The sequence below is a fragment of the Drosophila nasuta genome, chromosome 3 (genome assembly GCF_023558535.2).
Source record: "Drosophila nasuta strain 15112-1781.00 chromosome 3, ASM2355853v1, whole genome shotgun sequence".
Classification (NCBI taxonomy): domain Eukaryota; kingdom Metazoa; phylum Arthropoda; class Insecta; order Diptera; family Drosophilidae; genus Drosophila; species Drosophila nasuta.
In genome coordinates this window covers 14,585,667-14,610,339 of record NC_083457.1, presented here as the reverse complement: position 1 = coordinate 14,610,339, position 24,673 = coordinate 14,585,667, and the positions used below count along the sequence as shown (strand labels likewise).

Below are 24,673 nucleotides of genomic sequence, written 5' to 3'. Positions count from 1 at the left end.
CTGATGGTTAATCATCCTACTGCCTCAGGATACTACTCTTCTACATCCTCCACTTAATGGCCAGACATTAAAGTAACTACTGCTGAAATATGACAGTTCAATAAAACATATTTAGATTATATAGACAGATTTCGTTTATTTGATTTCAAAAAATACACATCCACATATTTGTTTTTTTCGAATTGAACATAATCTAAGTATTACTTAGTTAAGCTTACTTTTGACCCATTTGAATGGTGTTTTTTATTGTAGCTTTGGACCATAAATTGACAATTCCTTTATAACAACATCTCGTGTTCCATTAGAGTACATACTCGTAGTAGAAATGGTATATTCATAGGCTGATGAGAGTCTATAGTGGGATTAGAATTTGTAGCATGTGCGGGTGTATTTACATAAGATTTGATTTGATTTCAACTGAAGTTATAGTTTTAAATAGTTGTTAGTATTTAGGATAAGTTGGGAATTACTTTGGGCAATTATTGCTGTGATAATTTGAGTAACATAACTAAAATATAATGACTACCTAAAGAGGAGAGAGCAAATGATTTCTGTGTGCTGCCATCAGTTCTATAATTTAAATGTATAATCTCTATTATCAAGGAATTCATATACCTAAGTACTCGTATCTATATTATAAGTATGTACATATGTAGGTACATCAAGTGAAACTGTTGTTAAAATGCATGCTTAAACACTACAAGGATACATGATGAGTTCGTACATACATATGTTTGGTATATATAATATATATAGTATATAGAATTATATATAGTATATATATTATTATTAAAAATTACAAACTACACGAAAACGTACAAGTACAAGTAGTTTTAAAAACACTTAGAACTCATCCTGGGCACTTTCTTATTTGACGTTAATTACAATATCATAGTAGGAATTTAAATTTATCGACTAGTTTACAGTTTCAACGTTTCGTTTTTGGTCGTGGGTTAATTGATATGTTAGCTATGTATATATATAAGTAACATTCTGATTCGGACTATATATTCATTGTGCCTAGAAGCCTATAAATGTAAATTTAGTATTGGGTGTATAGATAGGTGTACAGTTGTGAGAGTCAAAGGGATTATCTACCTCTAAGGTAATGCCTAAGTACACACATTTGTAGCAAGTGTATATGCTACCAATGAAAATATAAATATACATATAGTATGTATAGTTAAATTGATATAAGTTCTATAAGAGTGGTGTATAAATATGTGTGGTGCCCTAGTTTTGGCTATATATATATATAAATATCTATATTTGTTAGGTATATACTAATATAAGTGGTAAATGGTATTGGTATAGGGAGAACAATAACGAGAATAACTTGTTCAACAGGTTGTTGTTAGTTGGTCTGCCTATGACCAGAAATTCATCATAATATTAAAGCCTGATAGTTTACATGTTTTGTTGTTAAAGCTGATTTATCAGTTGTTTCTGTCTGTGTTAATGTGGTGTATACTACTATAGAACGCCTTATAAACGTCTAAAAGTTCATGTTCGTACATACATGTAACATATGTGTATACTTCAGTCGTTGTTCTTGAATATACAAAGCTTTCCTGCATGGCAATGCCCTTTTATTTTTAACTTTTTGGTACAATAACTACAGCTATTCCTATTCCTATTGCTACTCCTACGCCTACGCCTACACCTATTCCTAGTTCTAGTTCTACTTCCTGCAGCAGAGTAGAATTCAATCTCTCTAGCTTCACCGAAACACTTATTTGAGCAGCTGGCATACTTTACTATCCACTTTCTTCCATATCTGAGATTCTGTGTGGGTCGTGCAAGTGCTAGTTGGGTTCTTCTGTGTTCTCTGTGTCTTCGTGTATGGTTGGTGTCTGGTGCTGGTCTGGGTTGTGGGTCGTGGGAACAGGGACTAGGTCTGGGGTGTCCAGATGCCGTGAGTGAGCGCGCTTAGATAAATGTTTCGGCTGCCATTTGTTACAAACACTCCGCCAGCGGCGGTTTCTCAATGGGCGGCGATGGACCGGACACTGACACCATTGGCACGGCATTAATCTTGGGCTTCACAATCTTTAGGCCGAGTCCCAAACTCTTGGGACTGTTGTGCGGCGATGAAGACGCCGTCGAGGAGCGTTGATGCACCAGTACACGTGGCTTCGCCTCGATGGCAATGCTGGGCGATGAGGCGGCCGAAACCGATGCTGTGGCTGTTTGACTTGCCAGCAGTGGCACATGTACCAGCTCCTCCACGGTTTCCGCCGAATCCTGTGAGTCATGCACAATGGCAGCGGCATCGCTGTGAATCAACGCCGATATTGAGTGTGTGTCATCATCCTGCATATATGGTGGAGGTGCCTCCAATGAAATGCTGCCCACAATCACATTGGCCGTGGTAATGGCCGAGGAGCGGGCCAATAGACTGGTTGTCGCTGTGGGCGATTGCTTGGCGTCATGGAGCACAGGCAGCGTGAGTAATTCGCCAGCGGTGTTGCCGCACTCCCTTAGCTCGATGTCCTGGGAGGAGTCTTGCTGTTGGTGCTGCTGCTGTTGGACGGAGTCATCGTCGGTGCGCCAAGGTCGCAAACTCTTCTGTAAATTCCAAAGTAAATATTTGTGTAATAATTGCTATAATCTCGTGCACTTACCCGGCGTCCATTGTCTGTGATATTCTCGGCACTTTTGGCCTTGCGGCAAAGGACACTCTGTGAGCCGTGGCGTCGCAGGAACTCAATGGAATCGAAGCCGCGACCCTCCGACGAGACGAATATGGCCGAATTGATGCGACTGCGTGTGCAGCGCTCCGATATCGATGTGGAACGCTCCTCCGCCAGCATGTGGATGTGCTGCAAAACAAACAAGATTAGCAGTGTAATCGACTAGTGGGAACAAATATTTTGCAATCTGCGATGATTTCTCTTACGCGGCTATTGCAGTGCAACGGTGGGTGAGCAAAGGTGCCGCCACAATCACTGCTGTCGAACTGTAATCTCATTGCAATTGGTAAAATGTTTAGAGAGAGAAAGAGAGAGAGAGAGGGAAGAGAGAGAGAACAGATAAAGAGAGAGCGCCACACGGAGCAGGTGATTGAAATGTCACACACACATACACACGCACAAGCGCACACACACACACTATTTGTACACATGGAACCCTAAAGATCCCACAACGATTACACTAAGGAAAAGCATCCTCAACAGGCGATCAACAAGCAAGCGAAAGCGTAACCTGCACAAGACTCTACAAAAGCGATACGATAACTGTGTGTGGAGATTGTTTTGCTGTTGTGATATTTGAGTTGTCCTGCGATTGGCGATTGTGTTTTTTCTATTTGCTGTGCTCTTGTGAAGCGCGAGTCAATAATGACCACTGTACAGGGTGTTGATTGAAAAAGGTGTGAGTGTTGGGTGTGGAGGTGGAGTGCGATTTATATTTTTTGTGCTCTTAAACTCAACGCCTCAAACGCTGCAAAAAACGGCGGGCGGTCGAACAAATTGGCAAACGGTTAAAACGGTTAAAGATAAACGATTAACGTGCCCAAGTACAACACGAGAGAAGTGCATGGCGATGGTGCATTTATCGATATCGATAAGCGAGCGAATCAAACGAACGAACGAACGAACAAACGAACGAGTGAACGAACACACGAACTGGTTCCGAATTTGAATTCGGTTTTGTTGTTTGTTCTGTTTGTTTTTTGGTTTTGTGTTTGTCGTAATCGTGATCGTGAAGCACTTACGCTGGCCGGCTCACTGTAGTTGCTGTGATTGAGCATTGACGATTCGGTGTGTATGGTATCGCTGGCGACCATGCTGTGGTATTTCTGCAGCTGCAGCGATGAGGAGCCGCGACTCTCGCGTGATCCATCACGACTGCGATCGGCGCACGAATACTGACGCCGGTACTGTCGACGCCGTCGTCCAGCATTGGCCGCAGTGACGGCTCCCATGCCCATGCCGCCTGCTGCTGCTGCTGCTGGCATGTTGCCAATGTGGACGCCGTAGCCGACGCCGACAGTGCCTGGCATGCCCGTTGGGCCGTAATCAGCGTATGCCAGCGGTCTAGACGGCAGCGGAGGCGGGCGAAAGTAACTGGGATCATAGCTAAACTGTCGCCGTCGCCACTGATCGTACTGCCGGTAATGGCTGAAGAGGCGCCGTCGGCGCAATATCAATTGCTTTTTGGCCTCGAGCACCTCATTCTCCTCGACAAAGGTGCGCTCCTGTGAGTTCTTTAGTATGCTGCGCTGTTGGGCAAATCGGCGTTGCTTCGTTGCATGACTGTTGACCGACAGCGGTAGCAGACGCTGTGGTGCCGCCTCCCGTTGCAACAACTGCTGATCCTCAGCAGCTGACTGGCAGCCACTCGCCCTGCCCTCTGCATCCGCATCCCCATCTGCGTCATCCGCATCCGCATCTGCATCGTGTCTATCGAGTGCAGCACTGTCTATGCTCTGCTGCCCGTGACCGTGCCCGTGCTCCAGCAGCGCATTGCCACCGACAATCGACTGATTGTCGACACTCGGACCCCGCACGTAGGTGTTGGTGGGCGTGCCATGGGCATGATTGTGATTGGCGACGGCAACAACACTCTGCACAGCCGTTTCGCGATGCACTGGTTGCTAGCTCTCCACATCCGCCTTGTGCAGCAACGCAAACTGACAGCCGCAATCGCGCTCCAGTTCCCTGCGCGGATACTGAAAGCAACGATCGAAGATTCCGCAACCCTCGCAGCGGGGCAAACACTGATTTGGATCGCAAAAATATGTAGAGAAAGAGGAAAAGAAAGAGAGAGAGAGAGAGAAAGAGGAGCAGCAGCAGCGGCAGCAGCAGCAGTAGGCAAGAGCGAGCCAAATTGTTGGATTTTTTTCGGTTGTTTTTTTTTTTTTTTTTGGGTGGAAGTAAGGAAACTTTGTCAGTGATTTCATTGAAAGCTCGAACCTCAACAAAGCTCAACAAAAAGCTCAAAACCAAAACTAACTAACTAATTAACGAGTATATAGTAGTATATGGTATTGAAAACTATGTATAGGAAATGCAAATTGGGGGACACTTGGATAGAGTGTTTCCATGCTCGCATCCATTTAAGCATTTAACAAACATGTTTTAAGTTTTATGAATCTATGGATCTGGTTCATTAGGTAAACCGCCTGGGTGCAGCTCTAATAGTGTCTATATGTATGTTGTATAATTTGAAATTGTATTGGAAAAAAGTTGAAGCACGTTTCTAAGTATAAGATTAAAACCATCTTCGGCATGCCAAAGTGTTTGCATCATTTAAAACCTCCATAAATTGGGTGTATTTTAAATGGTACACTACTATTAAAATCTACAACAAAATATAGAAGAGAAGAAAGAAAATAAAAGTAAACTAGCAAAAGCTTTAGAGTTTTTAGCAAATCATAATAAAAATTGTAGTAAGGATTTAATGAGGGAATTATGTTTTTCATTTTATGACAGACAATGACATTTTTCAGTTTTTAGTTCACTCAAGGACTTTTTATCGAATCATAATATTAACTTAATAGGAAGATTTTTTTATTGGTATTTCCTTTCCCATTTCAATTACTTCTTATAATGCATTCGTTTCTCATTTCTGTACTCGATCATCATTCATATAGCATTACAATCATACAAGAGTCAAAGATAAAAAATATACAGTTCCTAGTTGTAGAACAAGCATTCGCAATTCTCTTGAGAACTTTGAGAAGGGCATTTGAAAGATAAATAGAGAGAGAGCGAGAGAGAGAAAGAGCAATAGGGCGAGACGGGGGCGGATCTGTGTGCACTAGAGAAAAAGTAAATTGTGCACATTTTGTAGTAAGTAAGTAAATATCTTAATAATATTCAAATAGTATTTACTTGACTTGATGCAAAAGCTAATTAAATGCAAAAAGTATTGTTGCAGTAATTAATTTAAAAATGAAATATGTTGAATACCTTGACAAAGAAATCGGGGTGTAGGTTCTATAAATAAAGCATAACAAAAACAGAGGAAACATAGGTAAGTTACGTTATACGCGCTCATACGACAAAAGTCGATACTTATGTTAAAGTTGCCCTGCTTAATTCCCCCCATTTCCCCATTCCCTCCCACCCGCAAGTATTATTATCCCCGGCCAGCATGAAGACCACACCCATAATGCCTTCCACATCGCTGTGTACAATGCATACCTGATGCGAGTGCTGACCATTGCAGCCGCTGGCGCTGCACACGCCTGTTCCTGGCACCTTGAGCTGCTCGTGCTTGTAATCCGGCTGATACGGCAGCAGCATGCGTATCTTGCCCCAACGATTAAAGAACAGTGCAATGGCACCGGCCCACACCATCAGCACGATGAGCACAATGCCAATTTCCACACCGCGTATCTAAGGAGAGAAAGAAAGAGAGAGAGAGTAATAGAGAGTGGGAAAGTGGATGTGGGAGTGTTCGGGTTGCAATCAATCAATCGCATTTGTAATTAGTCCAACGCACAGTTGGGGATTTGACTTGGAAATCCTATTTGATGCTACCTCTTCTATTAATAGTAAATGAGACAAGCGTACTCGACTGTGGAGATACTCGCAACTTTTTTTTTAAGTAATTAAGTTTTGTTTCTTTTTTTTTGCAGAGCGAAAAAGGGTTTGAATGAATTCTCAATTAAGTGTGATCTTTAAAACACAGCAAACAGAAGTAAAAACATGTCATAGATCTTCAATATTGTAAATGCTAGATAATAGTATAATAATAATTATAATCAACATGAAATATCTATCTTATAATTATGCCAATACATTTTCTTATTGTTCTGAGGAAGATTTTAAAATAAGGTTATTTAATTTTAAGATTGCAAATTTTTTTGAATTTCTTTCTAAAATAAGATTGAAATTTTCTGTAGTTTCTTTCTAAAAATAATTGTCATATGCAATTTTCTTTCGGCTGAAAAAGGGCTTGAAAAAATTCTCAATAGAAATTAATGTAAACTGAAGTAAGAAAACTAAAGAAAACATATCCAAGAACTGTCATAAATAATCGCTTACTACACCTTATTTATAATATTGTAAATAAATTGGCTTGCTATGATCAAAATTATTCTTAAAGAGAGTTAATCAGTTAGCAGATATAGGAAGCAGTTTCACCATTTTTGGTAACACTGTTTAGTATTTTATAGGGTCGGTATTTTAGTATTTTTGTATTCATTTGAACGGACATACAAAATCAGACTGATTAAGTATATGTATTGTTTTATCATACGCCATTTACATACGACAAAGTTATAATATTTTGTTACCCAATATGTTGTTGTATTAAAGTATTTTTTCGTATTAAAGTCTTTTCACATATTAAAAATGTTATTCTATCTTTCAATCGAATAAGTTGCTGTTATAAAAGTCTTTTCACATATTTACTTAATCTTAAAATCCATTTACATTTCAATAAGTTGCATACTAAGTTAATATATCTTCAATCTTTCAATAAGTTGCTTTCATAAATACCAATTCAGATTCCACTAACTTATTATGCCCTTCTTCCCAAAATGTTTGAGGGTACAAAAGTCTATTTACCGTTGGCAGCTCGCGCGTTGTGCTGTGCGTCAATGTGTTGGTGGCTGTGGAGGTGACGTCGTCGCCAAAGATGCTGCCATTGCCGGACCCATTGCGGCCATAGATGCCCGGCGGAAAGTCCTGCTGTGATGTGTTCTTGGGCAAATCTACGAGTATAATTGGCCAGTGATTTTCAGATGCGTCTCCCTAATTGCTTGTTGATGATGATGATGGTGATGGTGATGGGGATGTTGAGGGGAATAATGATGGAGATGGTGATGGAGATGATGATGATGCTTACCCAAGGTGCGAAATTTGATCTGACCCCGGCTGCGATACTTTTTGCCCATCCAGATGGCGGTGACCGACAGCGAATACTGGGTGCTGGGCAATAAACGGTCCAGGACAATGGCCTCACTGCTGCCGGCGACATCCTGTACAACCCTGTAACTTAAATTAATTCAATTACCACTCTCGAACGGCAACTAAGTGTGACAATGTGTGCGTACAGATTGTGTGTGTGTTGGTGTCGATGTGTGTGGGTGTCGATGTGTGTTGGTGTGTATGTAGCTAATTGCTGAAACTACAATAAATAGTCGAGGCAGAAGCAGCGTGTGAAATATGAGGCCGAGAGTCGTGCTCGTAATTACAGCATGGCTCCAATATTTCACTTTGTCACTTTTGCCGGGCAGTTACCCAAACATGTCCTAGATTTTACCAATTGAGCTCGTGTTACCCTCCGCATATACATATAGTAAACTACATATTAAGTATACGTATATCCCATATCTATCTATGTGTGTGTGTGTGTGTGTGAGCTTAGAAGTGCGTGTGTAGGCTGAGCTGTGCCCCTAGCCTAGACTTCTGGCCCCTGTGTGCAATGGCTCTTGTTACAGCAGCGAGCGCGCTACAACAGCCTGGCAAATGATTCATTATTCATATACAAGCTACACACAGACACACACACACACACACTCGTTGACACACACTCACACAGAGTCGGAGACGGTGAAGCAAAGCAATGGCCCCCCATGGAATCGTCGAACAGAAGCAACAGCAGATACAAAACAAACGCTCGCAGCCATAACACAAAAACCCAACAACAACAACGACAACAACGAACAACAAACAACGCGGCAACAAAATAGCGCCAAGTGAGCAAACACTTTGGGGCAACACGACTGACAAAATACCCTGTAAAAAATTGCCATAAGGCCAAGGCAAATACACAGAGTACGAAGCCTAAGGGGAATCCTCATGAAATATTCATTATTCAACTGCAAAGGCAGCTGTACACATTATGGATTTAACCCAGCCAGCAATTACACACGAATATCAATTAAGTATCCGAAATTTAAGAATTGTGTGCCTGTGTATAGAGTAGTACATGTAATTAGAATTCAACTAATTATAAGCCAAGCAAGCATGGAGCGGGCATATCAATTACAGGCAATCTTCAAATCCGAGCCGAAGGTCATGAGGAGGCAAGCCGGCAACAACAACAACAACAACAATAACATAAGTACCGCTTTGAAGGTTACCTTACAAATATTATATGTACTATATAGTAGTATAGTACTTGTAAGTATCTCAGTTTTCACAAAAGTTTTCCATCTGTTTGCTCAACTTTTCATTGCCGTTGATGTGCCAAATTTACATAACAAAAGTTGCGCAAATTAAATAAATATAAGCTCAAGCTTGAGCTCGACTGTTGTCCTATCTACGCAGTGAGAAAAAAGACCAAGTTTAAATCTAGATTCAACATGAAAAGTGTTGATTCCGCTATGCGCAGATTGTTATGATTTAAATTCAGTTTGCTTATGTGCTCAAAATATTTTCTATTTTTTTTTCTAATCCAAGTTTTTTGTTTAGCTTATTATTTTTTTTATAATTTCGATTTGGATTGTTTATGTGTTGTTGTTACTTTCTATTTTTGTTGTTAATCTTAATCTTGTTTACTATATGTATTTTTCTTTTTGTTTGTCAGTGTTTGTCAGTCGTAGTGTTGTCAAGCATTGCTTTTATGTTTAAATGGAATATATTTCTTTAATTATATTATTTAATTATTATTAATATTTTAGTTCTTTATCTATTTATAGATTTTTAAGATTCGCATTCGTTTGGCTTTAGTTTTCTATTCATTTTGTTAATCCAAATTTGTCTTTCGTTTTTTTGTATTGCCAATCGAAGTGTTGGCAGTCTATATATTTTGCTGTTATTATTTGCTTATCTAAATCTAAATATGAGTAATTCTCTGCTAAAAATGTCGCGTGCAACATTTTCTAAAGTGAAAAAAAAAACATATACCAAAACACTTTTTTATTTTGACAAAAATAGAATCTTATAGCTCTTGATTAGCACTTTAATTAGAGATAAGAATTATTTAGGAACTTTTTTTGCGTTATAAGATAATTGCAAAAATTAACGAACTCATATTCATATTCTAAAAGTAAACATAAAAAGTTCCTGAAACCAATCTTAGCTCTAAAAATAGTGATATTCCACAGCTATAAGAAAAACTTTTACTTATTTTTAAATTTGTTCCGATTTCGAACGTGACAAATTCGATCAAAGAATTATCCTTATATATTTCTTTTAATTGTAAATTGCAAACATTTCAATTAAAATGTCAAAATTTCCAATTCAAACAAAAAAAAAACGAGTTAATGAAATGAAAAGAAGAAATTAGTAAAAATATCGACTCAAATAATATTGTTGTACTAATTTGTTCGTTTTATTTCATTAACAGCATTTTTTCTGTTTGAATTTTTACGTTCGCTTTAATTAATTGCTTTAATAAATATATATTATGCTTCCAATTATAAGTTTAATACTTTTTAATTGAAAGTTTGCCAGTATTTTATTCCGCATTTCGAATACTTTGAATTGCTATACACATTTTTCTCAGAGTGTACGCTAATATGCCCCAGTGCAGTGCTTAAGTGTCTCACACCAAGTTTGTTTATGCAAAAGTTTTTGGTAGCCAAGCAGCAAGACAAAGCAGCCGGTGGAGCAACACATGTGAAGAGAAGAGCCCAAAGTTTTCGGCTTATTAAAGTTAACGTCAAATGTCGCCTGGGGGGCCAAATCAAATGCACTGTGACGACTACAAACTGAACTGGACCAAGTCGCGGCTTGTTTCGTTTGCCAAACATTTGCTCAAAGTCCGCAAATTTGCACGCACGCCATCGTCATCCAATTGTGGTTCGACATGGGTTGGTTTACTGGCCTTTCTCTGAAAGCGGAGAGTGTGGAGGAGGGGTAGGGGAAGCGGTCCGATTGTAGTCGCATTGGCATTATAAATGCAGATGAATTTAGCGCTGGGGAATTGAGTTTTGGTTCATATGTGCACACAATGCAAACAGCGGATCGAGTAAGAGAAACTGCTTAATGCCTCAGCAATTTTCTTACTCATATTTGATTTTTGTACTTTCACCCACCCCCACCCGGCTTTGCCACTCCCACCTTTGATGACCCCTTTTGTTTTTACTGGCGAGTAGTTTGCAGCTCACTGGATTTCCGGTTGTGTTGAATAAACAATCAGCCAACAAAGCCGCGCGCATGCCTTCCAATTGGGCCTTTAAAAAAATGTGTCCATTACTCAAACTCTAAATTGAAAATTCAACCTAAATACAGGCACATCCACACACACACACACATACATACATACATATTTGTGTATAGGTGCAGTTAGTGGAAAAACATTTTGCTTCGTATTTTTAATAACTTATGATGGACATTGTGCGGCTTTTTTGGCTTCTGGCTTTTGGCTTTTCTGGTTTTTTTGGTCACATACACGTAAGCTGACAAATTTTCATATTTTCCAAACATTTTCTGACAGCTGACGTACAATTTCTATGGGGTTAACAACTACAACGACAGAACAGAGCAGAGCACCTACACAACTATACAACTTTACTAAGCGTACACGTGACATTCACTTCAGCGCACGGCAGAATGGAAACTTGTGGATATATTTTGATGTCATGTGCACACGCACTCACACACACCCACACACCCACACACATACATATATATAGTTTAGTAGTGTCAAGTTTTGTCTGCGCCACAAACTTCTGACAACGCATCTCGCATCGCTCTGCAAGCTTTATTGTCTCGATTAGAGAATTTACAGGCGATGTTTATGCTCAAATTTATATTACGAGTGCTATTTTACAGCTTAAAAATGATAGTAAAACCAGAAGAAAAGAGAGAGAGATGGAGAGAAAGAGATAGTCGGATGGCTACAACTTGACCCTAAAGCGGCCACAGCTCGCCTTGGCATTCAACTTTATCCCAAAAGCAAAGTTCAACTCAAGTGCTCTCAAACTCCAGTCGAGTGTTTCACACTGAAGCACATTCTGTGCCTGATAAACAGGGTGTCCCTGAGTGTGTGTTTGTGTTTATACACGTGCGATTAGACGCTGTCGAGATGGTCTCTAATCAAACAAGCGAGCGCAACAATAAAATAAGTACAAAGTTAATAAACAAGTTTAGCTGAACTTTTTGTGATTGTAAATTGCTGGTGCCAAACTGTCAATCCGTTTCGACAATCTTTCTCCCCCAATTTACACAAAAGTAAATAAACAAGTTGAGCTCAACTTTACTGATTTAAATATTTCATTTCTCTTTTTTGCCCAAACGTTTGCAATTGTCCCTCCAATTATATAGATGAGCAGATTGTCTGCAGACTAACAAGGGAAGAAGAGAGACAATCAAGAGAAATATTACATCAACTTAAGTAAAACTTAAATATAAATATGCAAACTTTAACAATCAGTCAATATGCCACAGGTTTGCTAAATATCATTTGAAAACGCAGCTGTCTTTCTTTTCATTATGATTCATATAAAATTGTCGAAACTTTTGCGACTTCAATTCTTCAATTTTATCTTTGGTAAAACTTAAACTTAAACGCACAATTAGTTGCAATCATTTTCAGGTTGATTTTGTAAAAGTTGTGTCAGTTTAGCAGCAACGTACTTAGCTATAAAATGCAATTAAGTATACGTCATGTTGTACAGCACCCACAAAGAAAATTGCATACACATTCGAGTTAATTGGCTTGCCACAAAAGTCCCCCTCAAAAAAATTGATAATAACCAAACTAATTAGGCGATTGAAAAGCCAATCTTTCGGGTCGAAATAGAATATTGTAGTGAATAGAGAATGAGGGAGCGAGCAAGGGAGAGAGAGAGACAGAGAATGAAAAAAAGTGTAGCACACTTAAGTGGGCCATGACTTTTAGCCTTTTACATTCAATTATATAGTTCATCTGACAGCGAGGAAAATGCACGAAATATGTAAATAACTCGAAAAAGACAAGGTAATGCTGCACATTGAGAGCGAAAATAATTGCGAATGAGCGTGTGAGTGTGTGAGTGTATGTGTGTGTTCGTGAATATGAATGCGAGTGTACTCGACGATGTGAAGTGCACTTTCAACACAATTTAATCTAAATACATAATTCATATTGATTGGAAATTTCCCAAGTGCTTTACGCTGTGCAGCTGTCTGAGCGGACTTTAATTGTTATTAATTATTATTATTATTATTGATGGTCTTTCACATGCGGGTCGACTACACGAGTCCAATGAGTGACGATGTGAGTACTTCGTACTTCAATCGTTTGTAAATCCACTAGAAATTCATGCAGCTCCAGATATGTAATTTGAGTGAAGGGCATGGATAGTTTGGTGCCTCGCATTTACTCAGGCCCAGTTCTCGGAGTACAAGTATGAACTATATATGTATGTGTGTGTATTGTTCTGCGGGGCCCCTTTGGGGCGCACTCGAGGACCGTGAGTCCGCGAGTCATCGTCAACGTGTCTATGTACTAATCATACATTATTCAACGTCACAATTTTACTCGAAAAACGGCTGGAAGATACTCGAACAACCCTGTCTCTTCACCTGCTCCACACCGTAATGAGCGTCCAGTTTATTATACTATATATATATAGTATATAGTATATAGTATAGTAGTAGTAACGAACGCAGTAACACAAAAATCGATAGTAAAGAACACACACAAAAAGCACAAAAATTAAAAAACAAACTCAAACTGAAACTGACTTATAAATAATGGCGGGCTAAACGAAAACGATACGAAAATGAAAGAACTACACAAAAAACTAAACTAAACTGAACTCAACTGAACTGAACTGAAATGTAATAAAATTTTGATATAGGCGTGAACTTTATGAAACAAATACAATGGCAATGAAACTAAAAGACAAACACGCGCATGCAGTCGAAAACTTGGACCTCCACAAACACACACGCGACATCAGCTATTAAATTGAAAACACCTTGACCACAACAATAATAACAAAAGAGAGGCAGCACAGCACAGCAGCAGCAGCAGCAGCATTAGGTAGTGCAGCAATAGACGAAAATGTCAGAAAAGCCGAGCACTTAACTTATTACACGGCATTCCAACGTCCTTCAAAGTGACGTCTTGTTGCTGTTGCCAACGTTTCGTCGTCGCGTAAAAAGTAAAAGCCAAGCCAAAGCCAGAAGCCAAAAGCGGAAGTGCTTAGTTTGTAGTCGTTACTCGAAATATGCAACGCCACTTTGCTTTATATTCTATATATATATATATATACCCGGCATGTCTGCTGCACTAGTGTGTGCTCATTGCATGCAACGCGTTTGAAATATTATAAATATTCAGCACTCCTCAGCACTTTGCATGCTTTACATATTATTCGCTATGTTAATAGACCGTTCTGTCTTTCTGTCTGTCCATAGCTATCAGTAACAAGATCTCGAAGATTGATTCATCACATTTTGTGTAACAATAGTTAGCCATTGTCTCGAGCTTCAACTTTCAATGATACTGCAAAAGTTCGCAAGCAAATTGGATTACAAACGGAAGTTGCAAGTTGTGCCAGGGAAAACCGAAGAGAGTTAAGAGTCAAGCATGCTTGACTGTGCAATACCCATTAAGTTTTTGTATAGTATAAAAAAGTTCAGTATTTCTTTTTACTTCGAAGCAACGGAAGCGGAAGTTGCCAATTTATAAAACGAACATAATCTGCATTCATTTTACATAGCACAAAGTAACCATAGTTATGTCTATAAACTTGAATATTCTAGCTTTCTGAAATCAATGTGTTTCAGATTAAACTTTAAATATATTCCATTTAACTTCGATAGAAATGTGTAGAAAAAATACTTGCTAGAATAATAATACGTATATGCTTTTAAGTATAGTGTCATATATTATTTATAAACCATATGACAGAGCTTAAACAAAAACATGTAAGAAAGCTACTGTCGAGTATGCTCTACTGTGAGATACCCGCCACCCGTATACCACAATAATATACCGATAAATACTAAAATATATATAGCAAAAACTATATTTGGTATATCAATAGAGATCTGCATTGAAAATATACCATAAAGTACAAAATATATTAGACTTTCAAGGTGTCGTTTATCCCTTTATATATGTAGTTACATCTTCTTAGGTGGCGCTGATCAATAATAAATCGTTTACTGTCAGATCTTAATAACTTAAGTTATAAATTTTTTTAACTAACTTCACTTTTTTAAACAATGAAAAACTATAAATAGCTCTCTCAAAAATAAATAAAACTTTAATAAAAATAATAATCTTTAACTTAATATAATTTCTATATTACCAACTCAGAAAAATCATTGATTAAGAATACATTTTTGGTAATTGATATTTTCTACATTCTTATTACTTTAAAAAATATTTGAATAATGAAATAAGTTTTAGTTTATGATAATTTCCGCATAATAAACTCAAGAATAGAAACTTTTAAGATTAAAGTAAGATTTCTACTTACTACTTTCATATAATTAAGATTATTTAAAACTACATTTAATTTTTAAAGAAAATATTGTACTGGCTGCTGGTGCCTTCGACTTGGATATCAATAAGATAAGTCAATGTAAAATGCTTGTTGGGTAGTGCAGAGTCGATTCCACTTAACTGTCACGATACCATTTGATTTTGCTGGCTGTTAGCTTTCTTTTCTTCGACAAGAGAGAAATTGCAAACATAGTGCACAAGCAATAGAAGAGGAGAAGGGGAAAGCGGAGGCAAAGAGGAAGCGGCTTCACATAGAGCAACCGCAGCAGGCGGCCAGCTGAGATATTACAATTACAAGCATGTTTTGTTCTGCTCTCTCTCTACTCCCTCTCTGGTTTCACCCTTCGTTATCTTGCCTTTGTTCTTAGTTTCTCTTGCTATGCAGCAGTTTACACGCTTTAGCTAACGACTGCCGTACACTGAAAGAAATTGTGCACCATCATCTGAAGTGCATATTCCGCCCAATTGTTGATATTTTGCCATAGACTGTAAATAATTAATACTAATATTATTGACTTGGTGAACTTGGTCTTTTACTTGCAAAGTTACATACATGAAGTTTTCTTGCAGTGTAGAACAACTTTGAAAACTTCAAGTACACGCGGTGCTTGTTTTTATTTTTTCTTTTTCGGTCTTTACCATAGTCGCGGTCATTTTGGCTTCAACTTTGTATTTGCTGTTGCGGCTTGTTGTGTTCCGCCCCCTTGGCCTGCGTTCCACCATTTACTTCAGTTGTTATTTAGCTCATGGTCAGCTCACAAACACACACACACACAGAGACACAGTTATATTATTCCTATACAGTGGCAGAACATTGAGCTTGTCAATTGCACAAAAAAAATGTTGAAACCTGCTGCATAATTGCAACTACTTTTGTGTGTGTGTGAGAGTGTTGTGCGTGTGTGTGTTTAATATAGTCTGAGGTTCAAAACTATTGAAGTATTGCCTGAGGTACCTACCTGTCATCTGTGGGCTTATAGGTCACTATGTACTTCTCGATGGGATGCGCCTTGAGATCGATCTGCGTTTGCCACGAAACACGCACCGCGGTGGGCGTTAGAAATGTGACGGTTATGTTTTCCGGTGTAGCTGGAATTGCGGCCGGAATGGTGCCTGTCAAAAGGAATGAGTGTGTATGTGTGTATATTGGATGTATAATCGGCTCGCCTATAGGTTATATGATGTACTCACCAGCCAGACAGCCATTGACAAGCAGGACGGCAATAAACACAAACATTGCGCTTCAATAGTTTCACTTGCTCGATGTTGTTGTTGATGATGATGATGATGATGATGATGATGTCGGTAATGTTGATGGTGACAAGGATAACGTAGCTGCTGCTTCTGCTGCTGCTGCTGTTGATAATTGTGTTGTCCTGGAAGCGGATTTCCTAAGGTTTCCGCTTCGTTGTTCGTTGCGTTTCGTTTCGTTGGTGTTTGTGAAGTTCCGATTCTGATTTCAGGTCGTTTGTTCTGCTGCCAGGTTTATTTATAAGAGAATAAAGCTAACTAAAACATAAAAATCAGTCTTGCTTTTGTCGTTTTTTGCTACTGTTGCTTCCTCTACTTTCTTGTTTTGTTGTTCTTATTGTTCTCTACTTTCTATGGTCCTGGCCATTTATGCATGGCAATCGTTGTCCAATTATTCAAGCTTAAACTTGAAAATTAATTTACTCGTTTTTCTTTTTGTAGTTTTCTCTCTGCCTCTATTTCTTTCTGTCTAATATTTTTTTAACTAATTTATAAGTTTTTCATTTTTATAGCACACTTTTATGGGCTGTGCGTGTGTGCGTTGTTCTTGTCTTGAATCATCATGGGGCATTATGACTTGTGGCAGGCTGAAATAAATGTGAGTTATATGCCAACTCTTTCGCTATCTCACTCTCTCCCGAACGCTTGCTCTCTCACACTCGCTCGCTCGCTGTATTCAATATTGTTTTTGTTTCTGTATTTGTTTCTTATTGTTTCGTGATACGTTTGAGTAAAATTATTCACATTGCGTTCGAGTTTTGTTTTTCTTTTTTTTTTTATTTTCAGCGGCAAGCCGTAATGCTTTTCCTTTTCCTATTGTTCATTGCCATCTGCTGTGCTAGTTGTTATTATTGGCCGTAAATAAAATCAATAAAAAAAAGAGAAGTTTTGTGTCAACTTGTCGCAGTTCCCGCAGTCGACAATCGTTGATTTCTCGTGCGACGGCGGCGGAGGCAACAACAACTATTGTAAAGTTCTTTTCCAGTTTGTTTTTCAATTTTCGGTTTCTGTTTTTAAAGTAGGCAATTGCCTTTATGTTGTCTGTGTGCTGTGTGTTTTCGGCTCTTTTCACTTCGTTTTGCGCCTCGTGCCATTCACAAAGCCGAAATTAATTCAATACGACGGCGACGGCTCTGCTGGGGGCCAATCTGCCACCTGTCGTCGCCGTCCTCTGCGTCCGCACTTTAAATGTTTGCTTAGCTGTTGCTGTCGATGTTCCTCTTTTGCCTCTGGTTGCTGTTGTTGCTACTGTTGCTGTCGTAGTTGCTGCTCTTGTTGTTGTTGTTGTGATTGTTGTTGCTGTTCGTTGTTTAATTTTATGCATTGCGCATTTTGTTAACAATTTTTGGCTTAATTGCCAAAGCATTTAAGCAGTAATTTTCTCTGTCGTTTCACGTTCTCTTGTTGCGCTTTTTTTTTCTTTTTTTCCTTTTTTGCTGTTTGTTTTCGTTTCAAATTTTTGTGTTGTTGGTGTTTATTTTACTTTCGTTTCGTTTGGCTCGTCGTTGTTGTCGTTAATTATTGCCGCCACTACGAATATAAATCGTTGTTGTTTGTTTGTATTCTGCAATAAATCAAAGTTTTTTTTTCTCGCATTATAAATGTGTCTCCGCAGCGCAATTCGGAAGGTATTAGGCAAATGGTTTTGGCATTAACATTAATTATAATTAGCATTCAATCTGAGCGTTTTCAATAACAATTACTTACGTCCACACCCCCCGACATTATTACTCCCGGATACTAATTTCGAATTGTAATGTCGCAAGTTCACTATCATTTTCATTACTCAAATTGAATGTAAACAAAGTGCTGCATACTTTGAGGCTGGCATTGCGTATACGACACGCATAACCAGCCCAACTAATACACACACACACTCGCTTGCATCTACATTTTTAATGTGCTTTTTGTGTTATGTGTAGTCTGTATGTGTGTGTGTGTGTGTGTGTTACATATGTAATTCCATTTCATATTCATTTCACGCTCAAATTCAAACGCTTGCCTGCCTGCATTAACACGCAATAACATTTCCCTGTCATTCGATCATGCGTAAATATTTTCTCCGTATTCACTGTCCCTTGTGCTCTGGCATTAGTGAAACAGGTGAACAAGTATTTGTGCCCCACAAAATTCGGGTATTTGTATCTGTGTATGTGTTTGTGTGCTTTGTATCTGTGTTCACTCACATTCTTTTGTGTTTTACGCTTTTCCCGAAAAACATTTTCAATGCCTGTGGTTTTTCATTGTTAACCTGGCATTTGAAACATCTCTTTTATGTTTTTATCCATATCTCAGTTCCTTTTTCTGCTCTCACACTCCAAAATCAAAATGTCAATTAAATAAAAACAGCTTGAGTCTAATTTAATTTGGGTGATAAAGCTGTTGCGGAACAACAAGCTGTGAAAACATTCATGCATCTATTTTAAATTCCATTTTTGCCTGGCCCCAGACATATTGCCATAAAAAATAAATACGTAAACAACAATTTTAAATTAGTTGCAAAACAAATTATAAACAACCTGTCTGCGGGATGCCAAAACAAAAATACTACGGCGGCAGATTATCTATTTTTTCTACAAATGCCAAGCTATTAACGTTGAAAGGAAAACAAAGTCAAAGAATATGTTGCATATGTAATCAAAAGTTGTTCGGAAAGTTGTTTTTGAAATGAGTTTGAAAATGTATTTAGACATAAGATACAAAAAATCTATGATAACAGTTTAATACCCGCTATCCCTTTGGGTATTATAACTTTGAGCCTACGTCCTAAAGTATACCAAAATCCAAACAGTACCAAATCGGGTCTTCAGCTAATAATCTGGTGACGTTAGGTATATTTTAGAACGTGTTCGGTATATTAAGTTGGTATATTTTAACAGTAATAACGTTTTTGCAATGTTTTGCACTTATTTTTATGGTTTATTTTGAATGTAGTAGCATATTGATATACCAAATATAACTTCTGGTATATTTTAAAATGTGTTCGGTATTTAATTCAGTATATTTTGACAAAGTTATGCACATATTGCAATGGCTTAGTTTGAATGCCTTAGTATGTTGATAATCTAAATATGGTATATTTTGTTATATTATCTAATTTTTTCGGTATATTAGTTTGGTATATTTTGAAAGTAATACCGCTTTCACAATGCTTTTTTTGTTTTACTTTTTAAAAGGTATCACAAAATCGAGCACACTCGATTATAGCTTTCTAATTTTGTTTAAAAATATAATAAATAACTTTATATGAAATTTCTGATTTCTTTTCAAATATGAAATGGGTTGTTTCCTCAAAATATAATATGGACAACACTTTGCAACTATTAAATTACTCGCTACAAGCAACATTTTGTTGTGTACAAAGTTTCATTCAGATTATATTAAAACAAATGGATTAACGAGCAGACAAAGAGTTATTGACTCAACCCGCTGCAAAGTTCAGTACAGAATATTGACACTGAAAATTACCTATAGATTTCAATTAAAATTTGTTTGTACTAAATGTTGACCTGTGTGTGTTTTGCAGCCAAAGAGAAAAGTTTGTTTTTGTTTATAAGCTGCGGGCGTGGGCAACGGAAAAAGCGGAAAAGCAATGAAAAGCACAGAAAAACACGTTTACTTAAATGCTGAAATACATATGCTATCAAAAGAATTCTCGAATGGTTTAAGGCCAAACTAAGTCAGCTGCTGTTCATCGACTGACACAATTAGATTAGGAGAGAATATAGTATCATATGGTTTATGGGCATCAAAGATGCACATAACTGTGGTGCTATCCCAGTTGGGATTATGCGCATATCGTAAAACGATTGAATATTGATAGATTTAAGTTGGTTAAGTAGCTTAAATGCAGTGTAGTCTCTTTTGATTATACTCGAAGTCGCAGTCGCAGTCGCATTCGTAGTCCTTCTCGAATTACCTGTGAGTTTGAACGTGGCATCTTGGGAATTTACGAGCTCACGTAGCTTCCATATGACTGAGTTAATGTCTGTCTGTGTCTGTGGCTGTGCCTGTGATGGGATGTGTGTTGCCATGTGTGACTCTGTGTGTGACTGTGTTTAAGCGTACGTGGCGTCATTAAAGTGTCACACGGCGCATTGAAATCGTGCCCGAAAGGGCAAACTTAATTGATGCAATTGCAAATGAGTTTACTTTGGCTGACAAAATGATTTGACATCTGTCCAAACGGTCGCGCTTTCGCTTCAATTATGCAAGGAATTTTCGTTGAAATTGTTATTAAATATGAAATGTGAAATATGAAATGTGAGGCACACGCGTTGGCATGTCACAAAATTCAATTGAATGCGTAATGCGTAAGGCGCAAGGCAAGTGCGTCCCACACTCTTTTTGTTGTGTGTAATTTAAATGTTAATGTCCAAGGAAAATTTCATTTGACACTCGAAATAAAAAGCAAACTGTTAACTACGCTGCTGACGTGCTGTAAAAATATTTCCTACTCTGTGACGCACTGCGAGAATATTTCTTACTCCCAACGTGTGTGTGTGAGTGTGTTTGTTTGTTTCTCTGTGTTTATGTATGTAGTTATGTGTGTGTGTTGGTGAATGTATCGGCACATGCAGTCCGCATACATTGCTAGTAGCTAGAGGCAAGCAAGTAGGTGAAAGCAGTTATCGTAAAATTAAAATGGCGGCTAGTACGCGCTGTCGCCGCTGACGTCGTCGTCGTCGTTGTTGCTGTTGTTGTTGTCGTTGTCGTTGCCATTGCCGTCGTCGTTTTCGCCGCTGTTAATTATGGCGACAATACATGCACGCATACAAGCGCACGCTTCAGTCTTTCCCTCACACACACACACACACATAGCCCTTTGCTTGCATGTCATGCTGTCTGTGTGATTGTGTGTGTGTGTTTTGTTTCTTTTTATGTTTTTATTGCATACGTTGCGACTCCGGCTTATTGAGGACTTTTGGCATTTTGTTCGTCAAGTTTGTGTGTGTTGTCTTTGTTGTTTGTGTTTATAGTTTTTGCTGTCGTTGTTGTTCTTGTTGTTGTTGCTGTTGTTGTTCTCACTCAACTCGACTCACTCGTTCGCTTCGATTCTGTTCAGTTTGTTTGTGTATATTGTGCCAGTGTTTGCGGTAGCCAGCCAACAGACAATAAATCAATCAGCTGTGTTAACATCAAATTGCTCGCCGCAGACAATTCTACCTCTCTATAGTTCTGTGTGTGTGTGTGGGTGAGTATTAGTGAGCGCAAGCTGGCGTGCTATTAACAAAAAGGTCAGTTTAGCTAGCGGGCTAACACTCCAAAAGGCTTGATGTCCACCAACGACTAGGACTTTACTTCATTGAGCTGCTCACAGCTCTCTGCTCGCTGTTCGCTGCGTGAGTGCGTTATTCGCTCACTGAGCGAAACTGTGTGCGACCCTTGGAAACTCAATTAAAGTGTGGCAACTGCAGCTTCGCAGCAACTGAAAATGCTGGCCAATAAAAAACACCAACAAAGCTCTGAGGGTAAGTGTAAGTTGTAAAATACTGGCATTAAGGGCTTTGTTGCTGTGCTGAATTAATGATGAACTTTATCTCTTAATTGGATTGCCTGATGATTTAATTTTTGGAAAATGAAGTTAGCATTAAGGTCTCAGCACTGTGTGCACACACTTCTTTAGCTTATTCTTTTTGCTTTTGTGCATAATACATAAATTCTTTTCATTTTTATTTTTTTTTCTTGGTTTCTTTGCCTTTGTAGATGTTGTGAAAGGTTTATGCTTGAGTTTATCGCATTTTCTCACTGTGCATTGTTGTAAAATGGTGTAGAGAGCAAACACACATACAAACACACACACACATACAATGCTATTATTTGCTGGGCTGCTCGTAAAAACAAAAGCACTTGCTTCAATCCAGAGCCCAAAAGCGCGCTTTAGCTATGCGTCTATATGTATGTGTGTGTACTCCCAGACTGTATGTAAGTGCGTGTGAATGTGCGTGTTTGTATGCGTATGAATGTGTGTGTGTGTGTGCGTTGGCCGTGCACTTTAAGCTCCAGCTACTGCTGAAAATTTGTTAGTCTCGCTGTCCCCCTTCCTCTTTCCCACTCCATGTCACAAGCATTCCCTAACGGCAACTATGCGCCATATTCTTGCTCCCTCTCCCACACTCTTCGTTGGCTGCTGCTTGCTGCCAGCGCTGAGTGAGAGGACAGCCCTCTCCACCGTTCTCCTTGGAATTTCAAAAGTGTGTCGCCTAGCAGTGTGTACACACGTCCAAGCATACAGATATTCGCATTGTCATAGCTTCTACATACATGCATACACATGTATGTAGGTACATATTTACGACTCGGAATATACATGCAGTAATGTACACACACTCACTCACACATACTTCGAGCATATATTTATATTGGGAAAGTGAAGCGTGCTGGCAGCCTGAACTGATTTCGCTGCGTGCAATTCAGTTACCGCTGCCACAGGCCAAAAATAACAAAAATCGTATAAATAAATTGCCACATTTCAGCATTGCCACATGTGCAGCAAGCAACAACAAGCGGTAGCAGCAGCAGCAGCAGTTGCGGCAGAAAACACGCAACACGGCTGTGGCTGCGACGATGACAGGCGGCAAATTTATTTTAAATCGAGAAAAAATATATTTGTGCGGCCATTGCCACTTTTTTGCCATACGCATTTCAAATTCAATTTGAATGTGAATTTGAATTTGACCTGTTGTATGCAAGGGAGTGAGTGAGCGAGTAAGTGAGTGAGTGATTGATTGAGTGCGTGTGTGAAGGTGGGTACACACTGGCAGCTACTTTTGTTTATAAATACGAGTTTCGTGTTATTTTGGCGCGTTACGTTCGTCGTTGTACGTGATACGTGCTACGCTAAAGATGAAACAGATTTACAATCACAGCCACCCACACACACACATGAAGACAAACACACACAAACACACCCACGCTGAAGAATTAATTGTAAATTCGTATCAATTGTACTGTGTGTGTGTTTGCATAAATAGGGCATTAAAATGAGTTTTTCATTGCGACAGCTGCTGTTCATCGTCCCATCTACTTGTTCATTTTGTGCTTAATATTGCTATTGTTGTTATTGTTGGCATTCGGTCTTCCGTTCTGAGTCTTTTTGCCTGCCTGGCATGAAAGTGAAAACTAACAAAATCCATTAGCTGCTGTTCGTTTCGTTTCATTTCGTTTCGCTTTGTTTCGTTTCATTTCATTTACCGTTTTTAATTTTAATGCCTTTTATTGGCTTAACATGCAGCTCTCCAAGCCGCCATACAATAACAACAGCAACAACACCAGCAACCACAACAATAACAACAAAACCACTTACCAGAGTCAGGTTTGAAGCTCCACTGCGGGAGGCGGGACGTTAATTGAGAGAGGCGCGAAACGACGCAGCCACAGACAGGAACAAACACACCCACTCACAAACACACAAGCACAAGCACACCTACACACACACACAATTGCAGGTGTATGGACAGACGTTTAACAAAATGTGTTTATTTGTATTTGTGTATTGTGTAGCTTTTAAGTTGTTAATTTACTCTTGGTCTTTGTGGCCTTTTTGCCGCCGGCTCTGCAGGCACACGGCACGTCTCTTCACTCTTCACTCTATCACCGCACCGCGCCTGTCAACGTGACTATTCAAGTTGTCACTAGCGCCGTTGATAACAGCAGACTAAACACTGTCACTGTCACTGCCGCACTGTCTCTACTGTCCACTGACTGCGCTTAGCCTGTCTTCCTGCTGCTGTGTCTCCCTCTCTCTCTGTCACTCACTCTCTCACTGTGTCTTTAGTATTTTTCACTTTCAATCGTTTGGTATAAACACAGCTTTCACAGCGCACTGTTCGTAATGAATGCGTTGTGCTGCGACCGACGCGTAAACTACAACTGAATTCGACAGGCTAACTTCGCTACGCTTGGGCGCCAGAGGACGCTTTCGCTCTTTTGTGCGCCACGAAGCTCCCAACAACAGATGCACAGAGAGAGAGCAACCATACACTGAACAACATTTTACTGCACATAAAGTATACGTTTAGCGCGAGTAGCAAAGGCAAATGCAGTTACATTTTTGTAGCTGTGTAGCCTAGAG

General features: G+C 39.0%; 1 protein-coding gene across 7 annotated transcripts; it reads right to left on the bottom strand.

Moving 5' to 3' along the window:
- Positions 1-132: 132 nt before the first annotated feature.
- On the bottom strand, positions 133-24,460 carry LOC132790172 (fibronectin type III domain-containing protein 5). Of its 7 annotated transcripts, XM_060798624.1 has the most exons (10): positions 23,906-24,460; positions 16,540-18,163; positions 16,308-16,461; positions 7,801-7,949; positions 7,521-7,666; positions 6,150-6,344; positions 5,916-5,942; positions 2,900-2,959; positions 2,625-2,822; positions 133-2,568 (listed from the first exon to the last, which is right to left on the bottom strand). In XM_060798624.1, exons 2-10 carry the CDS (start codon positions 16,583-16,585, stop codon positions 1,957-1,959), a joined length of 1,587 nt encoding a protein of 528 aa, XP_060654607.1. In that variant the 5' UTR covers positions 16,586-18,163; positions 23,906-24,460; the 3' UTR covers positions 133-1,956. The 7 variants fall into 7 exon arrangements, with proteins under 7 accessions (XP_060654607.1, XP_060654610.1, XP_060654608.1 ...); XM_060798627.1 differs by lacking the exon at positions 2,900-2,959; XM_060798625.1 differs by lacking the exon at positions 5,916-5,942.
- Between the last annotated feature and the right edge of the window lie 213 nt (positions 24,461-24,673).

Excerpts from the sequence above, each read along its gene's own strand:
- LOC132790172 (XM_060798624.1), bottom strand. The coding sequence starts at position 16,585 with ATGTTTGTGTTTATTGCCGTCCTGCTTGTCAATGGCTGTCTGGCTG. Across the intron at positions 5,943-6,149 it reads ATGGTCAGCACTCGCATCAG|AACCTACACCCCGATTTCTT; the intron begins GTATGCATTGTA and ends CTTTATTTATAG. Across the intron at positions 2,823-2,899 it reads CGTTGCACTGCAATAGCCGC|CACATCCACATGCTGGCGGA; the intron begins GTAAGAGAAATC and ends TTTGTTTTGCAG.